An 18,129-nucleotide genomic window follows, 5' to 3' on the forward strand; every position below is an offset into this window, starting at 1 on the left:
CCTTACAAAGAGGAGGACTTAACATAAATAAAATATCGAGGTTTTCTCACACACAAGAGTAAAAGTTTCTTATATTAGCGTGTACAATTAGAAACACTGGGTATGGTCATAGATTTGATTTGTCATCAACAACACTGACATCGCCATCGTCTTCCCAGTCGCCCCGGTCACAGTCGGTAGGTGGCGCTGCTTCGTCCCGATCGCTCCGTCCCGTGTTGTGTTTATTGACATCTCTTGGCATCACATACAGTGAGTGAGGGTCTGTTCGCTCACGTTTATCCCATACTTGAACATGTAAACAGGGCACCTCACAATCTGCGGGGCACAATGTTGCGGCTGTTTCGATTTGAGGTGCGCTTCCTCCGTCCCACTTCTTCTTCTTTTTCTTTTTTTTCCCAGGTGCTAATGCAACGTCTTAATCCTTCAAGTCACACCGTATCAACTTTCTTTATCCTCGTCTCATCACGCTGTATTTATATATATATATATATTTTGTTTTTTAAACTTTACAATTGCACGGTAACAACATCAACACGTGACGCCATTAAAAAGTTTAGGAAATAAAGTGTTGGGGCGGCCGGGGCTGGGGTAAAAGGAGGACTTGGAATCGGCTCGATTAAAAAGAGGGTTGGTCGGTGGCGACTACGGAGTTTCATTACCACAACTTTAGACTATTCCTACGGTGGAGATAAAAGTAAGGCAAGAGGGAGGGGACAGAGGAGATTGTAAGGTCTGAAGTGTGTGTGTGTGTGTGTCGTGGGGTGTTTTTGCACAGTGTATCCAGGAAGAAAAGGAAAAAAGAAATGGTCAGTTTTCATCTCGCCTGCAAGTTGGTGAGTGGTCCTCCGTTGCAGAATCACCTGAGGGCCCTATTGTGTTTGTGTCTGTGTGTGTAGAGGTTTGTGGGGAAAACGGGTGTCACACTGACGGCGTCGGATGCAAGTTCGAAGGTTGTGATGGGAGGATCCGCTGTTCCCTTGGCGACGAAGGTACCGTGAAGATGGAGGGAGCGAGAGAGAGGGAGTGAGGATGATTTTTACCCGTCGCCTCTTCTTCTCTTGCTGTTCCTCGTCTTCTTCTCTCTGTTCTCTCCATCCACGCTACGTTTTACCTTCTGCTGCTGCTGCTAGCTGCCTTTCTCATCTGTTCCACATTTTATTTTTCATCTTCATCCTTTATCTCCCCTTCAAAGGCAGAGCGGTTTCTGCTGATCTGCCAGTACACTAGGGTGAGACTAAACTGTGTTGCCCACTGTTGCTGATGACACTGATCTTTTAAAACATGCACTGTAACTTTCAGCATCGCGGAACGTTTCCTCCTCGCTGGATGGATGAGGGCAACATCATTTGTTTGGGCGTCGTTGTAAGGTTTTAGTGTTTCATTAGGGTTCACACTCTCCATTCATTAATAAATATAAGGAGAAAAAACATCAGGTGAAAATTTGAAATATGTTCCAGAAAAGTCGGCACCTCCTCTCCCCATCTCTCCTGTACCTCTCTGAAGACTCCCCATCTCTCTCTCTCTCTCTCTCTCTTTCTTCATATTGGCAGTGGGTCTCTCTCCCTCCGCTCTCCTTCTCCATTTAAAAAAAAGGAAAATGGCAGTAGGCCTCCATGGAAGCCAGCAGGATGTAAATCAGCCACAGTGTGACGAACATGAAGGACGTTATCAACTTGCAAGTCCGCGGGCCGCCCAGCTCGCCGCCGGCCACGTTAGGCCGCCGCCTGTACAGCAGCGTGAGCACGCATACCACGGCCAGGATGGTGAAGAGGGTGACGGAGAAGGCCAGGTTTCCCGGGTCCACCAGGAAAGGCTTGCCCTTGGAGCGCCAGGCGACGGCGGCGATGGTCCACGCCACGCCGATGCCCAGGAAGACGTTGACGGCGTTGGAGCCCGTGACGTTGCCAATGGAGGCGTCGGCGTACTGGTCCTGGATGGCGGCGACCTTGCTGGCAAACGTGTCTGGAGGAAAGAAAATGGATGTTTTCATACTTTTATTTGTAAAGTTTTCTTATCCTTTTAAAACTTTCTTCCAAATTCTCCACAAAGCAATGTAAAAATCATAGACTGTATAAATATGGACAATGCGTCGCCACGTCCTTTCATTGGCCAAATTAACGCTTTTGTTCCCAGGGGTAAGGGCGGCACTATCTTGCAAATTTGGAGCCAGAGTCTGTGCAGTACGATCCAAGAGTGTTATATTAAGTCCTTAAATTGCTGGAAACCATCCTTGAAAAAAGAAAATTTTATGTATTTTAGTTTGGCCCAAGTCCCATCCACTAACATGGAGGAGGTGGAGCTTATGACCTATACTGCAGCCAGCCACCAGGGGGAGCTCTACTTACTTTGGCTTCACTTTTGAGGAGCTGTTCCGCCGTCCATCTTTATACAGTCTATGCTAAAAATCTGTGTAGGTTCATAAAAACAAGCCTTAAAAGTAGAACTTTAACTTACGGTCAAAACAAACCAATAAATATCGGTGTAAGGACAATTAATGGCATTTGGATGTTTTCCTGGAGGGCTTCCTCACTAGCCACAGAGGAAATCACCTCAAACAAACACACATTAATCTCACTCCCCACAAACATCCAGATAAACACTGTGAATTATCAAGGTATTGGTGAAAATCCAGGCGGAAACAACCACCGGACATTTAAGGTATCACGGACAGGCCGGTTCAATATAAGCTGGACTGATAAATGAGCATGGAGAGCAGCAAGGAAGGACTGCTGTCAGATGCAATTTCAGCTTTTCAACCTGCGGCTTATTCTTTTCTGTTCGGACTAGTGGTCAAGCTAACTTTAGACCTCACTTGTGCAGATCACACGTGTGAGACTGTCAGGTTAGTGTAAATATTTAGAGAGGCTTCAAGAGGACGACTGTGAGACATTTCACTCTGGTGGCTTACTGCAGAGCAGAGGAAACAGATGAAGAGCTACATGAAATGGAAGAGGACACACAGACAACTGAGGTGAAAAATGTTCCTACAAAGTCACAGATGGAAGATGAGGAGTGATCCAAGCTGCGGAGCTAACTGCAAATTAGCAGCTCTAGTTAACTCCCGATACAGTATGCAGCTAATTAAAGCCATTTAGTACATTTTATATCTGTTAGATTACATTTACCCATTGTGCATATGAATAGGAAAGTCACTTTCTGGTTAATCTAACATGCTGGTGTTTGGGTTGTTTCCTTTAATCCAGGTCATATTCCCATGCAGTTAGCAAAAACAGCTAACCCTGGGAGATAGAAGTAACTCATAACTCTGCAACAGATGTGGAATGTTTTTTTTTATACATATATTTGAATCAATCGTTTAATGTAATTTTTCCTTTCGTACTCTGCATAATGAAACATAAACATGACATGCATTATTTAGTGATGAGTCTTGTTGCGGTCCATTCAGTAGCTGTATACTGGCATCAGCGTGTGCAAAAATCAGTGTAATAAATGATGTAAAGTGCGGTATGTAGGTGTGCACAAGTGAGCCCTTTGGTGCAAAGCTCAAAGACTCTACAACTGGGTTGGCAGGGAACGCCAGGGAAACAGCTGCCAGTCGTTGTGCGCTTATCTCGGCTTATTTCTATTTTTAGACAGGCTGGTGAGACGAGTCTCAGTTCTCATTTGAATACTAGCGAGATTAGTTGAAGTTCACATCCCAATGTAAAAACTGTCCTCAAAACTTTTTTCGGGGTTATGGGGGACAGATGAGGTGTAACCCTGTTGGTGGCAAGTGAAAAGTCTGGGTGCTGGCGGACACCCAGGTGAGATATTTGAATCTGAGTCATACACTTCGCTAACTAAAGCTGGCAACACAGGAGAACACATCACTTATTATATGCTGGCACCAGTTTTCACTTTACTGCTCTCCCTCAGGGTGTTAAGGATCTGGCCACTCCAGACAAAGACGGCACAGCTGAGAATGATCCAAAATGAATTTTCTCATTCATACCCATTAAGCTTAATTTATAGTAGTGGTGCATTACTTCTATACTTCTTGTGGTCACGTGTTTCAGTGGCTGGACCTGCACAGAAAGTTCTCCCTAGTTCAGCCTCCTACCAGCCACCTACTCAGACGTTCTCTCTATGTTCTGTGCTGCAGTGATTCCAGTGAAAGTAATTGTTGTTTAACGTTTATAGCTTTAGCCGTGGTAAATGTATGCAACTCCTAATCTCATTTTGTGGGTTCATACACCCTCCCTTCTGCCTCGCGACAGCAAACCAGCTGACTGCAATAGCTTCATCTGTAACTGTTTGTGGAGGGGCTGGAGCCTATCTCAGCTGTCACTGGGCGAGAGGCGGGGTACACCCTGGACAGGACTGCAATATGTCAATTTAAAGGAGCATTTCCTGGGATTAGTTGGGATTACACTGTAGTTTAATATACACTACAGAACAAATTGATCACTAACTTAAAACATTACAGCCCTCACATCAGTTATGAGAATGAATATGCCTAGAAGTATGGATAAAACCAAAGTAGACGTGAAAATACTTGTTTTTGTTGATCTTGCACTTGTACAAGCGTGTGCAACAATGCAGATATCAAACCCCACTTACTATTTAAATGGATCAGATGGTTACAAATGAGTGCCATAAACCTCTTAAGCCGTCAAAAAACATTTTGCGGTGCACAGCCTCCGATCAACGCTGCTGGCTCTAATTGCCTGAATCTGCAAATTCGGTGTAAATTGGCCAAATAATCCTTGAGCGCGTCTCTGATGTAATAATGCAGAAAAGCTTTTATGAATCTAGGGGAGGAGATAAAACCAGAGGGAGGAGGAGGAGGAGGGAAGGGTGCAAGTCAGAGAGGAGATTGGGAAAAACCCATGCACATTTCTGCAAACACTCCCAGTGGAAGTTATAATGACCTGCTGGACTTGCTGCTCCCTAAGTTGCATCACCTACGTGGAGAAAACACACATTTTCACCCACACACACCTAGGCACCGGAGCACACACGGGTCAGAATGATGGATGATACAATAACAAAAACACAGCATCCAATAAGAGGGGGGGAAAAAAACAGAGGAGTAAGGTAACACTAAGTCAGAATAATAAATTGACCGGGATGGGGCAGAAGAACAGGCATAACAGATAAGTAAGGTGGAGCGAGAGAGGGTTGAGGGAAGAATAGATGGAGGAGGAGATAAAACAAAGCAAAAGAGACTCACATTAGTAAAAATGAAAAGAACATGTCTTGTGACAGGAGACACGCGCTGATGATGGATATCAAAACCACGTTTCACACAGCGTAACACGGCTGCTGAAGGAATTGATTAAAACAGCACTTTCTGGAGGCGTCGCCGCGAGCCCTCAGAGCTACCGCCAGAGAGAGCAGCAAAGGAGCCATTTCTATGAATCATACAGAGGGGCAGGCAACAATAAACCGGCTGGCAGGACGAACGGGGAAGGGAATAGAATTAAAGCCGTGGGACGAGCTCGGGTCGAAGGCTGTGATGGAGGTTTTACAAATAAACTTTGACTTCCAGCCTGCATGTGATTGTGGCTGCTATTGGAATAAAATGAGGAAAAGAGGGTCCTTCTTTTATTTGTGTATTGTCTGTCATATATCTGAACTTTAGGGGAAATATGGAGCTGATTTCATGTCCAGTTGAACAGAAGTATTGTCTGATAGAAGGGGAGGAATGTGACACATGGCAAACAAGGAAAATAATCACTCACAGATATCTGTATTCATATCTGCATCTAATGGGAGTCAGTGAACAAGATCTAGACTGCTTGACTTAGGAGTTGAAGTGTTTTTGACTGCCCTATATTCCTCCAGTAGCACCTTTGTTTAAAGTCTGGAGCAACCTGGACTGTGAGTAGTTCTGCTGCTGCAGGCAATGAGTGGATTACTTCAGAAGGCAAAGTGAAGAAATGAAGTTAAAGGGAGCTCCTTTTTAATCTACCTTCTTGACAGATTTACCTGTTACAGACGTGCTCTATGGATAAAATAGCCGTAAAAATCTATAAAAAAAATAAAGAATTTAATAAAGAAACTGCAATTAAATGCACGAAAAATATGATCAATATTATACAGGTGTGCCTTCATTAATTTACACATTTTTTCATCCATCGAGTACAGCACTAATGGTCTCTGGCCTCCTAGATTTACTCAGCCTTTTTGATTCTTGTGTGTGTGTGTGTGTTGTTATTTGACTTTTAATTAGTCTTCTTCTGCTTTTGCCTCAGGTCTGCTACCCCCCTCTGTCAGCTTACCAGCCACCCAACCATCATCCCCTGCCTTTGCTCCTCTCAGCTTTGCCTCTCCAGTGAATCACTAAATCTTGTGTCTGTGTTTTGTACTTGGGTTTTCCTTGATTGATCTCGACACAACGATCCTCAAACATCCTGTTTTTTTAGTGTCAGTTAACAGTTAACTGAGTTTGGACAATGAGTTAGAAGAAGATACCATTATTATCTACTCTAAAGTAAGCGTTGGGTCAATTAATGTATTCGTTTAGAACACATCAAACCACTCAGATGCTGCCTCACCTGGCACTGACGTTCCCAGCGCCACAAACACCACAGCCGTCACCGAGTCCTTCAGTCCTATTGTGCAGCCGAAGTGCGACGCCAGATCTCCGGTGACCGCTGTGAGGACGCCGATAAGCGATATGGACACGATGAAGCAGGCCCAGCCGTTCCAGTACTCCGTGGGCGGGACAAAGGCGAACAGAACCTTCCAGAAGACGGTGAGGAAGTGCATGATGTAGTCAAAGCAGGACGGCAGCCGCTCCTCGCCGCTCTCCTCCTCGTCGTCGTCTCCTTTGGGTGAAGCGGGGGGATTGAAAGCAAAGGTGGAAAACAGTTGCAGAGAGACAATTAAAAGAAGGACGAGCCGGGTGAGTATAAAAATGAAGGAAATTAAAGCGAGTAAGATGAACTTCTTAATGAAGAATCTGCTATGTATAGCACTAGCTTTGTGGTGGCTAGCTTAGCTTAGCATAAAGCAAACAAGAGGCTAACTTGGCTCTGTCAAAACTTAGAAACAACCACCTGCTAGCCTTGCTAAAGTTTGTTACTCTCTAAACCTACAAACACATGTAAAAATTGTTTTTTTTTCACACAAAGTTATATGTAGCTATTACCTAGCGAACAGAGGCTAACCTGGGGTTGCTAAACTATTTTAGTGTTTCATTTGAGTACGAACTGACAAGACAAAACATAAGTGAGATTGTTTTAGAAGTTATAGAAACAGTAAAAAGTGAATAAACTATTCTCTGATAAGAAGTATTTGTCTTATAAAGAGATATTTCACCTAGTGACAGTAATGAAAACTTCATAACAAGAAAACGATGAACAGCTTTAAATAAATGCATGAAAAAGCTGCAAATAAAATGCTGAGGCAAACGTTTGACAAATATTCCTTCTCATCATCCATCATCTTTTTCAAAATGAAGTCAAGACGTCAACTGAATCCCCCGTTCATAAATCAAAATGACGCCGTATGTCCTGTGCGAGTGTGTTTCTGTGTGTGTGTTTGTGTGTGTGTGTGTGTGTGTTACCTGCGCTAACGGTAACAGCGTTGACGAACTGCTCCCTCCAGCTGCTGCTCCCCACCACCAAAGCCAGGTTTGTCTTCTTGATCAACTTATCTACTGTACTCTACACACACAGACACACCCACACACAAACACATGCACCCAAAAGCAAACATGCAAGAGTACACAGAACAGGAAAGACAAAACCCTTAATTTGTTATGTCTCTTATGGCTACACAGAAAGAAGAATATGCTGATTTCAAGCTTTTCAATTAAAACCCAGAGATACACTTAAAAAGTTCGTCTCTCATAACACTGACAATTCGAGGTATAGGGCATGCTAACTAATACAATGCTGCGAAACTGACTGTGATGCCACATCTTACTGATGTTCCCTGTGAAATCTAGGAAGCACCTTCAGGCGTGCTGGTTGGGTTTTCTGTTTAAAGCAGAAAGAAAGAGGAATAATAAAAGATGTTCATGCAAAACGGCTCGCAGCAGCTACGGCACATCGCACCGGCAGTCGTTACTGTAACTCATCTGACGGGGCTTTGAGAAAGTCTGAATGTTAATGGAAACTGAAACAGGAAAAAGTACTGTACTGCAGCAGTTGTTCTGTGAGAGAAATCATAAATTAATCCCTATGTGGGGTGGAAATTAAGTATTTATAAATTGTGAAGTGATAGAGGACACAAGCACCAACGTTTGAGTATTTTACAGCGGTAGATTTAAGAACAAGCATGCGTGATGAAGATAGATAACCTGTTCAGCCCGCCAAATAAGTGTATTCACCGCTCTCTGCACATACACACACACACACAATGAGACAAATGGACAAATTAGCAAATTAAATCTGCAAACAAATAGGCGCATATGATTGAATGGTTACAAATCAAAACAACACAAAAAAACATAGAGCATGAGAAGAAAAAAATGAAGCAACACAATGGAAAGACAATGAACAAAATAATGAAAGCTGAATCTGAAACAAACGCCTCTAGTTCATGATTGAAGTTAACAGTAATGATCCGTGGCAAAATTCACAAACTAATAAAAACACACTCCTGCCAATATATGTTCTACATTGCTGGATGAATTGTCGATAGAGTCATTTTTTTCTTTTTCACTTTTGCCCTGAAATAAGATGACAGCTTATCTGGAATTAATTATTAATGGTCTTTTGCAGGTCTGCAGTTAAATTCACAAGTTTCTTAATTGAGAGTCCACTAGTCCACATGCATCCATTAAATGCGTGAATCATTCATTCCCTGTGCTGGGGCAGTTGACAGTTTCTCATATTCACCCTTTAGGTGATATTAAAAACAGCTGACTTGATAGCAACGCAACACAATTTACAGTAAATTTAAAGAGGAATTGCAGTTTTTTTTGGCATAAAATACGATCGTTTACTCACCCATATAACTTTGGTGTCATTTGGAGTCGTTCGGACGATATTTAGATCTGCGTATATCCATATAGCGGGAGTGACTGGGGCACCGAAACGCAGCCTCTAAATAACGCATTATCTGCCGCGAAACTCATTCATTTCACCAATATTTTGTTATGATACGCTAGTGCCATTCCCCGTTGAGTCTCGTGGCAGATAATGCATTATTTAGAGGCTGCGTTTCGGTGCCCCATTCACTCCCACTATATGGATATACGCGGATCTAAATATTGTCCGAACGACTCCAAATGACACCAATGTTATATGGGTGAGTAAACGATTGTATTTTATGCCAGAAATAAGGTCCAGGTTGTAAAAAACGGTAAGTGACAGAAGAACAAAGAAGAGGGGACACTCATAAACCTCTCAGTGGGAATATTGATATAGGGCTTTACGTTGGGTCTGATTCTCAGTCATCCAGGTTGTGGTATATCCATAAAACAAAACTAAAACAAAGTTACTTGGACTTGTTGCATTTTGCAACAAGTTGCAAAAAGTTTTGCTTTTTTCCAATGGGCCCTCTAGTTTGCTATTCACTTCCATTGCTATGCAGATGACATCCTGCTCAACCTGTTTAATTTTCCTCTTCCACCACCTTTCCTATCCTAATGGTGAAAAGCCTGAGGTGATCCTCCTAGGTACTAAACACACTCTGGCCCAAGAGAACCATTTCTTTCTGAATACTGAGAACTCCACAGTTTCTCTTCTAGGTAAAGACCCTAGCTGTCAACCTTGACGTTTTATCCTGTGAAGCACACATCAATAAAATGACTTGGTCAGCGTTTTTTTTTTGTTTTTTTTACCTAGACTGTTCACTCACTTCTCTCTTCCATTTTCCTCACCACACCTCCTGTCTGCTTGACTGCTATAGGGTACAAAGCCTTTACCACTATACCTTTCTGCCACAGGGTATTTCTAACAGTGACTCTTTCCCAACTTTCAAATGAAGCCTAAAACCCAAACTTTTTAAACTGCCTTACTTTATATGACAGCGATCCGCTAGGCTTCACTCAAATTAAGTATGTATTGATGTGTGTTTTATGTCTTGATGCTTCGTTGCCTGGTTAGTTTTTATTATGCTTGTAAGGAGTCCTCGAGTCTCTTGAAAGATGGCTATAAATAAAATGCATTATTATGGCAGTATCTGCACGCGCACTTACCTTGAACTCGTAGGACTCCTCTATGACCACTTCTACGTGAGTGTGTTCGCCCAGACTGGGACAGCCCATCTTGGCCACTTCTTCCTCCTCTGCTCCCACCACCGGCTTGTTCTCATTGGAGTCACCTAGGCGACCATGGAGAGGAACAAGTCAGTTTAGCAGATCACCAGATTTTCACCAGAGTAAACATTATCAGTGCTAGGCTCGTCTTACCACTGCAGATACATATAGTATTTTGGGGGACTATATGTGCTTTTATTTTGAAATTTGCTCCATGCCAAAATCCCTTAACTAAAAATGTCACATGAGCGTCATGGTCATAGTAGCTTTAATTCTGGCTACAGCTGTGGGGGAGGGGATGTATTAAAAAACTCACTACTGCCTTGTCTAATGCAATAGATCGTGCTGAATAACCTTTGCATATCAAATGACAAATCCTTGGGGTTGCTCTCGTCCCCACTCGCCCCTCGTTGTTTGCCTCATTCGAAAGAAAGATGGGAAATTCTTATCGTCGTATTAAATTCCTTAAAATTTAATTTCATTCACAAGTTTATGTGAAAATACAAAACGACAGAACCAGAGATAATTAATCCGTGACTTTCTATGGAGAGAAAGTTCTGTCAATTTTCAGATGAAAGTTATAACAAACTCAAGAGTTATCCAAGACTATGAAGCCAAATACTGTTTCATTTATAGAAGAAAGTTGGTAATATTCTGTATATCCGTTTTACATTTCAACAAACCCCACAGAAAGAACAAAACAGTCCATTCATCAATACTTTCAACCCGTTTCCTTCACTCGGGCCCAGCCCTATAAATCTTTCAAAACTGCTCACAAGAAACCAATCTCCAGCAGACTGTGTAAGTTACTATTGACTGGCATTTAATTGTCCGACTGTACCCTTAGGTGTCTCCGTATAGTCATTGTTTAGTTTGGTTGCTTCCACACAACTATCCGAAGTCAAATCATTCAAGTTTGTGTTCTTAATTTAGCCACGACAGAGTGAATTATTGCCGCATCTCATTTCAATGCACGCAATCAGCTGTGAACAAATATAATGTAAATGCTAATATTCATACACTGATGTGCCACATGGGAATCCAAGCTGTCAAGCTTTGGGTGGAATTACAAATAATAGGAATTTATATTTTCTCCCACCTTTCTATCTTCCCATTACCATATGCTGCATCATTCGCTCCCCCCATTCACCCGTATGTCTCCTCACTGCCTCCTCACATACTGTGACAGCCGCTGTTATCAGTGTCGACCGGCTGTAATTGAAAAGCCGTGTACAGTTTGTGATACAGTATGTGTGTGGCGGAGTGTGGGTAAATGTCAGTCTACGTGCTCAGTGACAGCGTTATGAAACCAATTATATTTCCCTGTAATGAAACATGCCCCAGGCTGTTGGCTCTTCATGTTTGACACCCAGACTGTGGACCTGTACTCCACCAGGAGAGTCTTTCTGTGTGTTAGGAGATAAAAGACACTGGGGTTTCAATCCCTGACTGTGGTGTGTCTAATTTGGCCCCATGAGACACAGCCGCTGCTACAACCTGATGAGGGATAGTGTCCTTGCTGGGGACAAGTTCTACTGGTTGTTTGGACACCTGTGAGAAAGGGATGAGGCTTGAACCTCCTCGCTGACAGTTTAATATAGAAGTGGCTGGCCATACAGCCTACAGACACACTGGTGGCTCTGTGAGGCTGCAGGCATGCTCTAAACCATAGGTCTTCAACAGGGGGTCCGCGACCCCTAGGGGGTCCACGGAATTACTGCAGGGTGGTCGCAAAAGTTTTGGTTGATTAGACTTTTTTTTTTATATTCCCCCACAATTTTTTCCACAAATTTAAATGTCTTTAAATACACATATACATAAGTAGGGTGTCCCCGCTCCATCTCTCCATCAGCTTGGGGGTCCTTGGCCTGGAAAACCCCTGCTCTAAACTACAAATTTAAAATCACGATGTTGCATAAAACACAAAGCACAGTTGAGGTTGTGTTGGACAGATGTGAGATGTTGTATCCCAGAGTATCTGTATCAAACTTCATGCCGGTCGAAACGATAGACTGAACAATTGACATTTCCGTCCCCAAAGCAGTGCCATTAGGGAGGCGCCATGGATCCGTATTGCGCCAAGTCGTTTGACTGATTAGACGACAAACAGCAAATTTAACAGGAATCTTTTGTACTTTATAAAGGTCAGACGTACAGTATGTCACCCTGTTAATAATAGAAAATGCAACGAAAGAGTGCTGCCGTTAAGAATAAAGAGAAAGAAATAAAGAAAGACAGGAGTGGAATGAAGTTACACGAGACAAGAAAAATGTCCCACGCCTAAATGCAGCACAAGGAAAGCAGGTCTTTTCTTCTTGTGAACATTTAATGCGGTAGAATTTATTCTAACAGCGGCGAGAGAGCGAACCCGAGCCAAGCTGCAGAAATTACTTATTGACTCTCAGAATCGGTTCTCTTTAGCGCAGAGTCACCTGCCATAGAGATTAGCCATCTGCTTTAATGAGCCTTTTACATTTTCAGCTAAAACTACTTAAGTTCTTAAAAAAAAAAAAAAAGTGGAAGGTGCTTAGATTAGTTTTTAGATTATTGGATTTCTCAACTTTCTAGCAATTCTGGAAAGTAGGAAATGTCAGATTAGAGAAAAGAGGCTGTTAAAAGAAAATACAGAAGCTCCCTGGTTATTTACATTCATTAAACACATGAATATTAATGAAAGTAAGCAAATACTGATTAGGCTAAGCCATTATTCTTCGTCTTGCCTGTGGCGAGGGCGCCGTTATTTCAAAAACACCTCACAGCTCAGGGCCGGTGCTTTTTTTTTTTTTTTTTAAATTGTTTCCAAGCCACATCCTCAGTGGTTCAAAGTCAAATGTTTCCTCAGTTTATCTGAGCTTAGATTGGAGGCTTCAGGTAATCAATTCGAGTCTCACCCTGTTTCTAAGCGACGGATGGGAAAGGAGGCCTCCAGACTCCAGTCAGGGTTAAATAAAGACTTTATTCTGTCTGTCACTCTTTCCTTGTTCCTGGCTTCTTGATGTTCACAGTCACACACACACACACACACAGAAACAGACAAAGTCAACAGGCAGACAGACCCACCATGTTTCTGTCCTATCTCCAACAGAACAGGCTCCCCCAGCTCAATGGTGAAGGACTTATTCTTCTCGTACTCCTCATCGTCGATGATTTTCACCTCGATGATCTTCCTGTTAAAAAGAGAAGAGAAAGAGGAGACACCGTGAGCATATTCCAGATAATTACCCTTTCAGTTTCATGGTCGCCCTCATAATAAGGGGTTGTGCATAGCAAATGTGTTTGGAGCAGTCTGTTAAAACTCGGAAAGTTTTCACCGTGTCAGGCTGTAATCAGACAGGAGGTCATTTCTGCTGCTCCAACACAAAACACAGTGACACAGAACAAGGACTGCGTCATGATCCTTATTACTTCTGATACATATTATCTAACCTCAAATAACAACAAGGACGTACCTAAGAATTTAAGTGAACATTTTAAAATTGCTGCTAAGTTTGCAAAGAATGTGGATTGTGTGTAAAGATGAAGGATGAAGCCCAGGGTCACATTACTCAGCGGGACGTTATATGAGGCTGCTAACTTCTGCCCCGGGCCCTGATAGAAAAAAATAAAACAAAATAAAATCTCTAGCTGACAGCGATGCAGTGCTCAGCACAGCCACTGCTGAGATATTTTCAATTAGAAAAACCCCGGGGAGAGCCCCAAAATGCAGTGCAAAGGGTTTTGAGGCAATGTGTGCAATCTAAGCCGAAGTAAATTGAAAAAGAAAATGCGTAGGGATATTTAAAAATAGCGCACACAAAGGCAGCAGTGTCTCAGTCGCTGTAGAAAAGGCATTTGTTAATATTTCTTTGTGTGAGAGACAGAATAGTGTAGAATAAAATCAGAATTTACTGTTTTCATTAACAAAAAAGGGATATATTCATTGGGCACTTGTTAATTTGCTGTGTGGGTTTTTAACAGTCCTGATTTCATTCATGAAAACAGAGTTTACCTCCTCTCGCAGACCTGCAATTACCTGCCTTTTTTTATTTATTAAAGCCATGTGAATTTTTTTTAACTGTGAACTGATCACACAAAGGCTCATTTAAGGTACCCACGGGACTAGACACCGTAACCTACGTATGTAGTGCGAGCCATTTATATTTGTGCACTCGTCAGTCTCACTCCCTCTGTTAACCCCTTAACGCCTAGTGTCGCGAATTCACGACGCACTGTTTCCGCTCAGACTGCAGCCGAAATAACGCATGTAATACTCCAATGTCGGTCTGTGCACATTCAAAAAATTCCTAGGAACCTTTTGCAAGCACTAGTTTCTCGTAGGACTGGTTGGAGTGGTAAGCAAATACACAAATAATTAATTTCTTTATATAATTGAAAAATCAATTCAAGCGTCAAGGGGTTAAAGCACCACCCAAACGCTAGTCGATGCTTTTCAGCAGTCAGGTTAATTTTGTTTCCACTTCCTGCTTTCCTTTCAACAATGGCGACTGAAACTTTCGCCGAAATTTTGGCGAAGACGAGTCAATCAAACGTTTATATCTCCAAACCTCCTCAGTTAACCTTTCCTCGATTTATTTCAACTTTATTAATCCAAAACTATCAATTCGAAAATTACGGAGATGGAGAAGCAGCCGGAAATACTAAAGCGGAAACACACTACTATCAAGAGGACCAATCATCGCAGTTACGTTTCTGGGGAGGTGGCAGTCAGCTACGGCACTAGGGTCTGCATAGGGTCAGGGCTGTCGCTGGAGAGTGTTATTGTTTAGAACATTTTAAATCATACAGTGTACATATTCATGTGTGCTACCTTGCTGTCGTCACTGCCTTTGCATGACATGTTGGTTTTTGCAAGTTACTTTCTCCAACTGCAGATAACTGGAAGAGCACGAAACTTATGACAGGAAACGTTTTGTGCTCGTACAGTTGCCTTTGTGCAAGTAAACAATTCAAACAAAAGAAAAAGTTCAAAAACACTGATCCATGATACTTCTGTTAGGTAGACTTTCCCTATACCTACTTAAAGTGTTGTTGCTCTACCCTAATGTGGGGAAAAGGCTGTAATCTAGTTCAGACAGTAAGCTTGAAATACACACAACATGCCTCATCCTCTCCCTCCTCCTTCCAACCTGAGGCATCCTTATCTAAGATGCAAATTTCCTACTTCTCCATCTGCTCTGCCAGTGCCGCTGCCGCTCCTCTGCCCTCAGCCCCGCCTCCGCCCCAACCACCATCCACCTGCAAGGCTCTGACTAGAGGGATGATATTTACTCATCACTCCCTAGCACCGCTGCGCAAATGTATTCTGTGGGGAGTGATTAGGTCAGAGCCAACAAACTCTGCAAAAATGTTCTGCTGCTTCATGCAAATAAACATTTCAAACATCAGCTGCCTGACCGAAACGTCTTAAACCGAGCTTATTTAACTCGCCGTACGCAGATAATGTAGACAGCGAACACATGATGGGGTTAGAGAGACCACTCATTTGAGGATGTTATGTTATACACACTTAAATTTCATTAAAGTAGAGAACGCATCGATGTTTTTGTCTTCGCAGTGATACTGTAGAAATACTTTTACAGTTTATTTTAATGTTATGTGATAGGTGTGTTGCTGCTGTCTGTTCATCTGCAGTGTGAGTGAGAGAAATGTCCAGATCAGAAAATCTCTACTAATTCTGCAACAAAATGTGAGTGACGTGTTTATCAGTTTTCAGGGACATTTCATCAGTCTGGTCTCTTTCTGGCCTGTTCCTCCCAGAGTATGTAATCTTCATCTCAACAGTCCGTCTGTATCTGACAGGCAGAGGGGGAGGAGAGAGTGTGTTCATTTCCACCTGGTTGTGCCATGATATGCTTCACTGTCAGCCATGTTGACTGTGATGCTGCAAATAGGCTTCAGTTCAACAGAGGAAAAACATGAGAGAGGAGTGATGGGGGGGGGGGGACATACCTGGGAGGATGGAGAGAGGAATGTGAGAGAGAGAGTGATGGAGGGGTAGAGAAGTGGAAGCGTTTTTATTGGTGAGCTGTCACAGCAACAGTAGCTAAAACTGGCTGGTTTCACTATTTCCAGCATCACATCAGTATGAGCGGCCGACTCTCAACAACAGTGGAAAACGAATAAAAGTACTGTGGCGTGAAACAAAAAAAAAGACAAAAACAACACCTGCAATTAAGTGCTAATGCATTCATAGGAAGACAAGATGGAAGGAAGACAGAGGAGAGAAACTGGAGCTGTTATATACGTGATACCAACCAAGAATGTTGATGGTGTGACATCTAGGCAAGTTCGTCAAACTTTGTACTATTTGCAATTTATCTACAGCTGATATGCACCCACAATCCCACTATCAGCCACAACATTAAAACCACTGACATGGGAAGTGACTAACATTGACCATCTTGTGACAATTCAGTGTTCTGCTGGGAAACCTTTGGACCTGACATTCATTCATGTGGATGTTACTTAGACATGTAGCACCCACCTAGACCAGACCAGGCACCCCCACCCTATAGCAATGACACTCCTTGATGGCAGCAGCCATCCCCAGCAGCATGCAGAATGACACAGACACACAAAAAAAAAAAAAAACTGAAAAAAACATGAACATTGACCTGGACCCAGATTCACTAGATCCCAAAGTATGTATGGGATGATTCACAGAGGCTCCTCCCCTCAATCCATAGGACCCAAAAGCCACAACATTGTGTTGCCAGACACCACAGGACACCCTCAGAAGGCCCATGTCCATTCTCTGATGAGTCACAACTGTTTTGGAGGCAACAAGGGAGACCTACACAATGTTAGGAAGGGGGTCATAATGTTATGCCTGATCGGTGTAGTTTAGTTTCATTGCAAACTACTTTTTAAAAGTAGAAATCAAGACTCAATTGTACCAAATATTTGATTCTGAGTTATAAGTCTGCCGGGTAGATAGATAGCAAGCTATCTGGATAGATAGATAGATAGATAGATAGATAGATAGATGGGAGAGGAAAGACAGACGAGATAAAGAGGGGGCAAAGAGAGAGGAAAAGAAAAATAGGTTTGGGAAAATGCAAAGCAGAAAGGAAGGAGTGAGGAGAAAGAAAGTGACAGAGAGAAAGAGCTGGAAGAGGAGTATGAGTAATGCTTGCACTCCACTGAGATGTGAGAGGTTACGACTCAACACACACTGAGTTTACTCATGGGGACATGGCATGAACACACACACACACACACACAAACCCTGTATCCTAACCCTAATAATGACCTGTAAACCTTAACACCAAGTTCTGACAAGTACTAACCCTCCCGTGACAAAATGTCCTCACAACACTTGTATACCATGGAACATCGGGCCCCCACAACTTAATAAGAGTAAGACCACACACTGACAGATTAGGACTTACCTTGCATTTCCAAACATAATCAAATCATATAAAGCAACAACGCGTAGAATGCACACACACACACACACACAGAAGTTTCCCATGTTTTACATCACACACATTACACAGATTGTGGTTTGTATGAACAGACAGGCGGCCACCCCCGCATAGGTTCATGCTTCACTACTGATACAGAATCACACACACACACACACACAACCACACAATCAACTCGACTCAGTGTACACAAGCAGGACACGCACGAAAACATGTCCGAGCTAAACACCTGGGGGATTGATAAACAAAGTGTGCATTAATGGAGCTGATTTACACAATGCAGACAACACAGACACAAACTGCGGCGTCTTCATTATTCATAGTCGGCGCTGGCTGTAGCAGCATTCCCATCTGTGCCCTCCTCTCTCCATCTCTATCCCTGTTGCTTCTTTCAAGACCCCTCTTCACCTCCTCTGTCTCTTTCTCTCTCTCTTGTTTTGTATTCTTTGTTTTACTGTACTGTGAGATAATCACCCGTCCCTTAATTATACAAACGGCTCTGAGCAGGATCACAGGAGGATGGACTACATCCATGCACCAGTCGTC

At 42.7% G+C, this 18,129-nt stretch overlaps 1 protein-coding gene across 1 annotated transcript in view; it reads right to left on the reverse strand.

Moving 5' to 3' along the window:
- Positions 1-743: 743 nt before the first annotated feature.
- Positions 744-18,129, reverse strand: part of slc8a4b (solute carrier family 8 member 4b) — a gene marked incomplete at its 5' end in the record, with an annotated part of 56,500 nt that continues 39,114 nt past the window's right edge. Inside the window, 6 exons of the mRNA XM_084549319.1 lie at positions 744-1,962; positions 6,501-6,773; positions 7,514-7,613; positions 8,252-8,287; positions 10,097-10,221; positions 13,217-13,323. Of these exons, the coding sequence (XP_084405445.1) occupies positions 1,583-1,962; positions 6,501-6,773; positions 7,514-7,613; positions 8,252-8,287; positions 10,097-10,221; positions 13,217-13,323 (1,021 nt within the window). The 3' untranslated portion in view covers positions 744-1,582. The remainder of the gene's footprint in view (positions 1,963-6,500; positions 6,774-7,513; positions 7,614-8,251; positions 8,288-10,096; positions 10,222-13,216; positions 13,324-18,129) is intronic.

The sequence above is a fragment of the Chelon labrosus genome (genome assembly GCF_963514085.1).
Source record: "Chelon labrosus genome assembly, chromosome: 1".
NCBI classification, from domain to species: domain Eukaryota; kingdom Metazoa; phylum Chordata; class Actinopteri; order Mugiliformes; family Mugilidae; genus Chelon; species Chelon labrosus.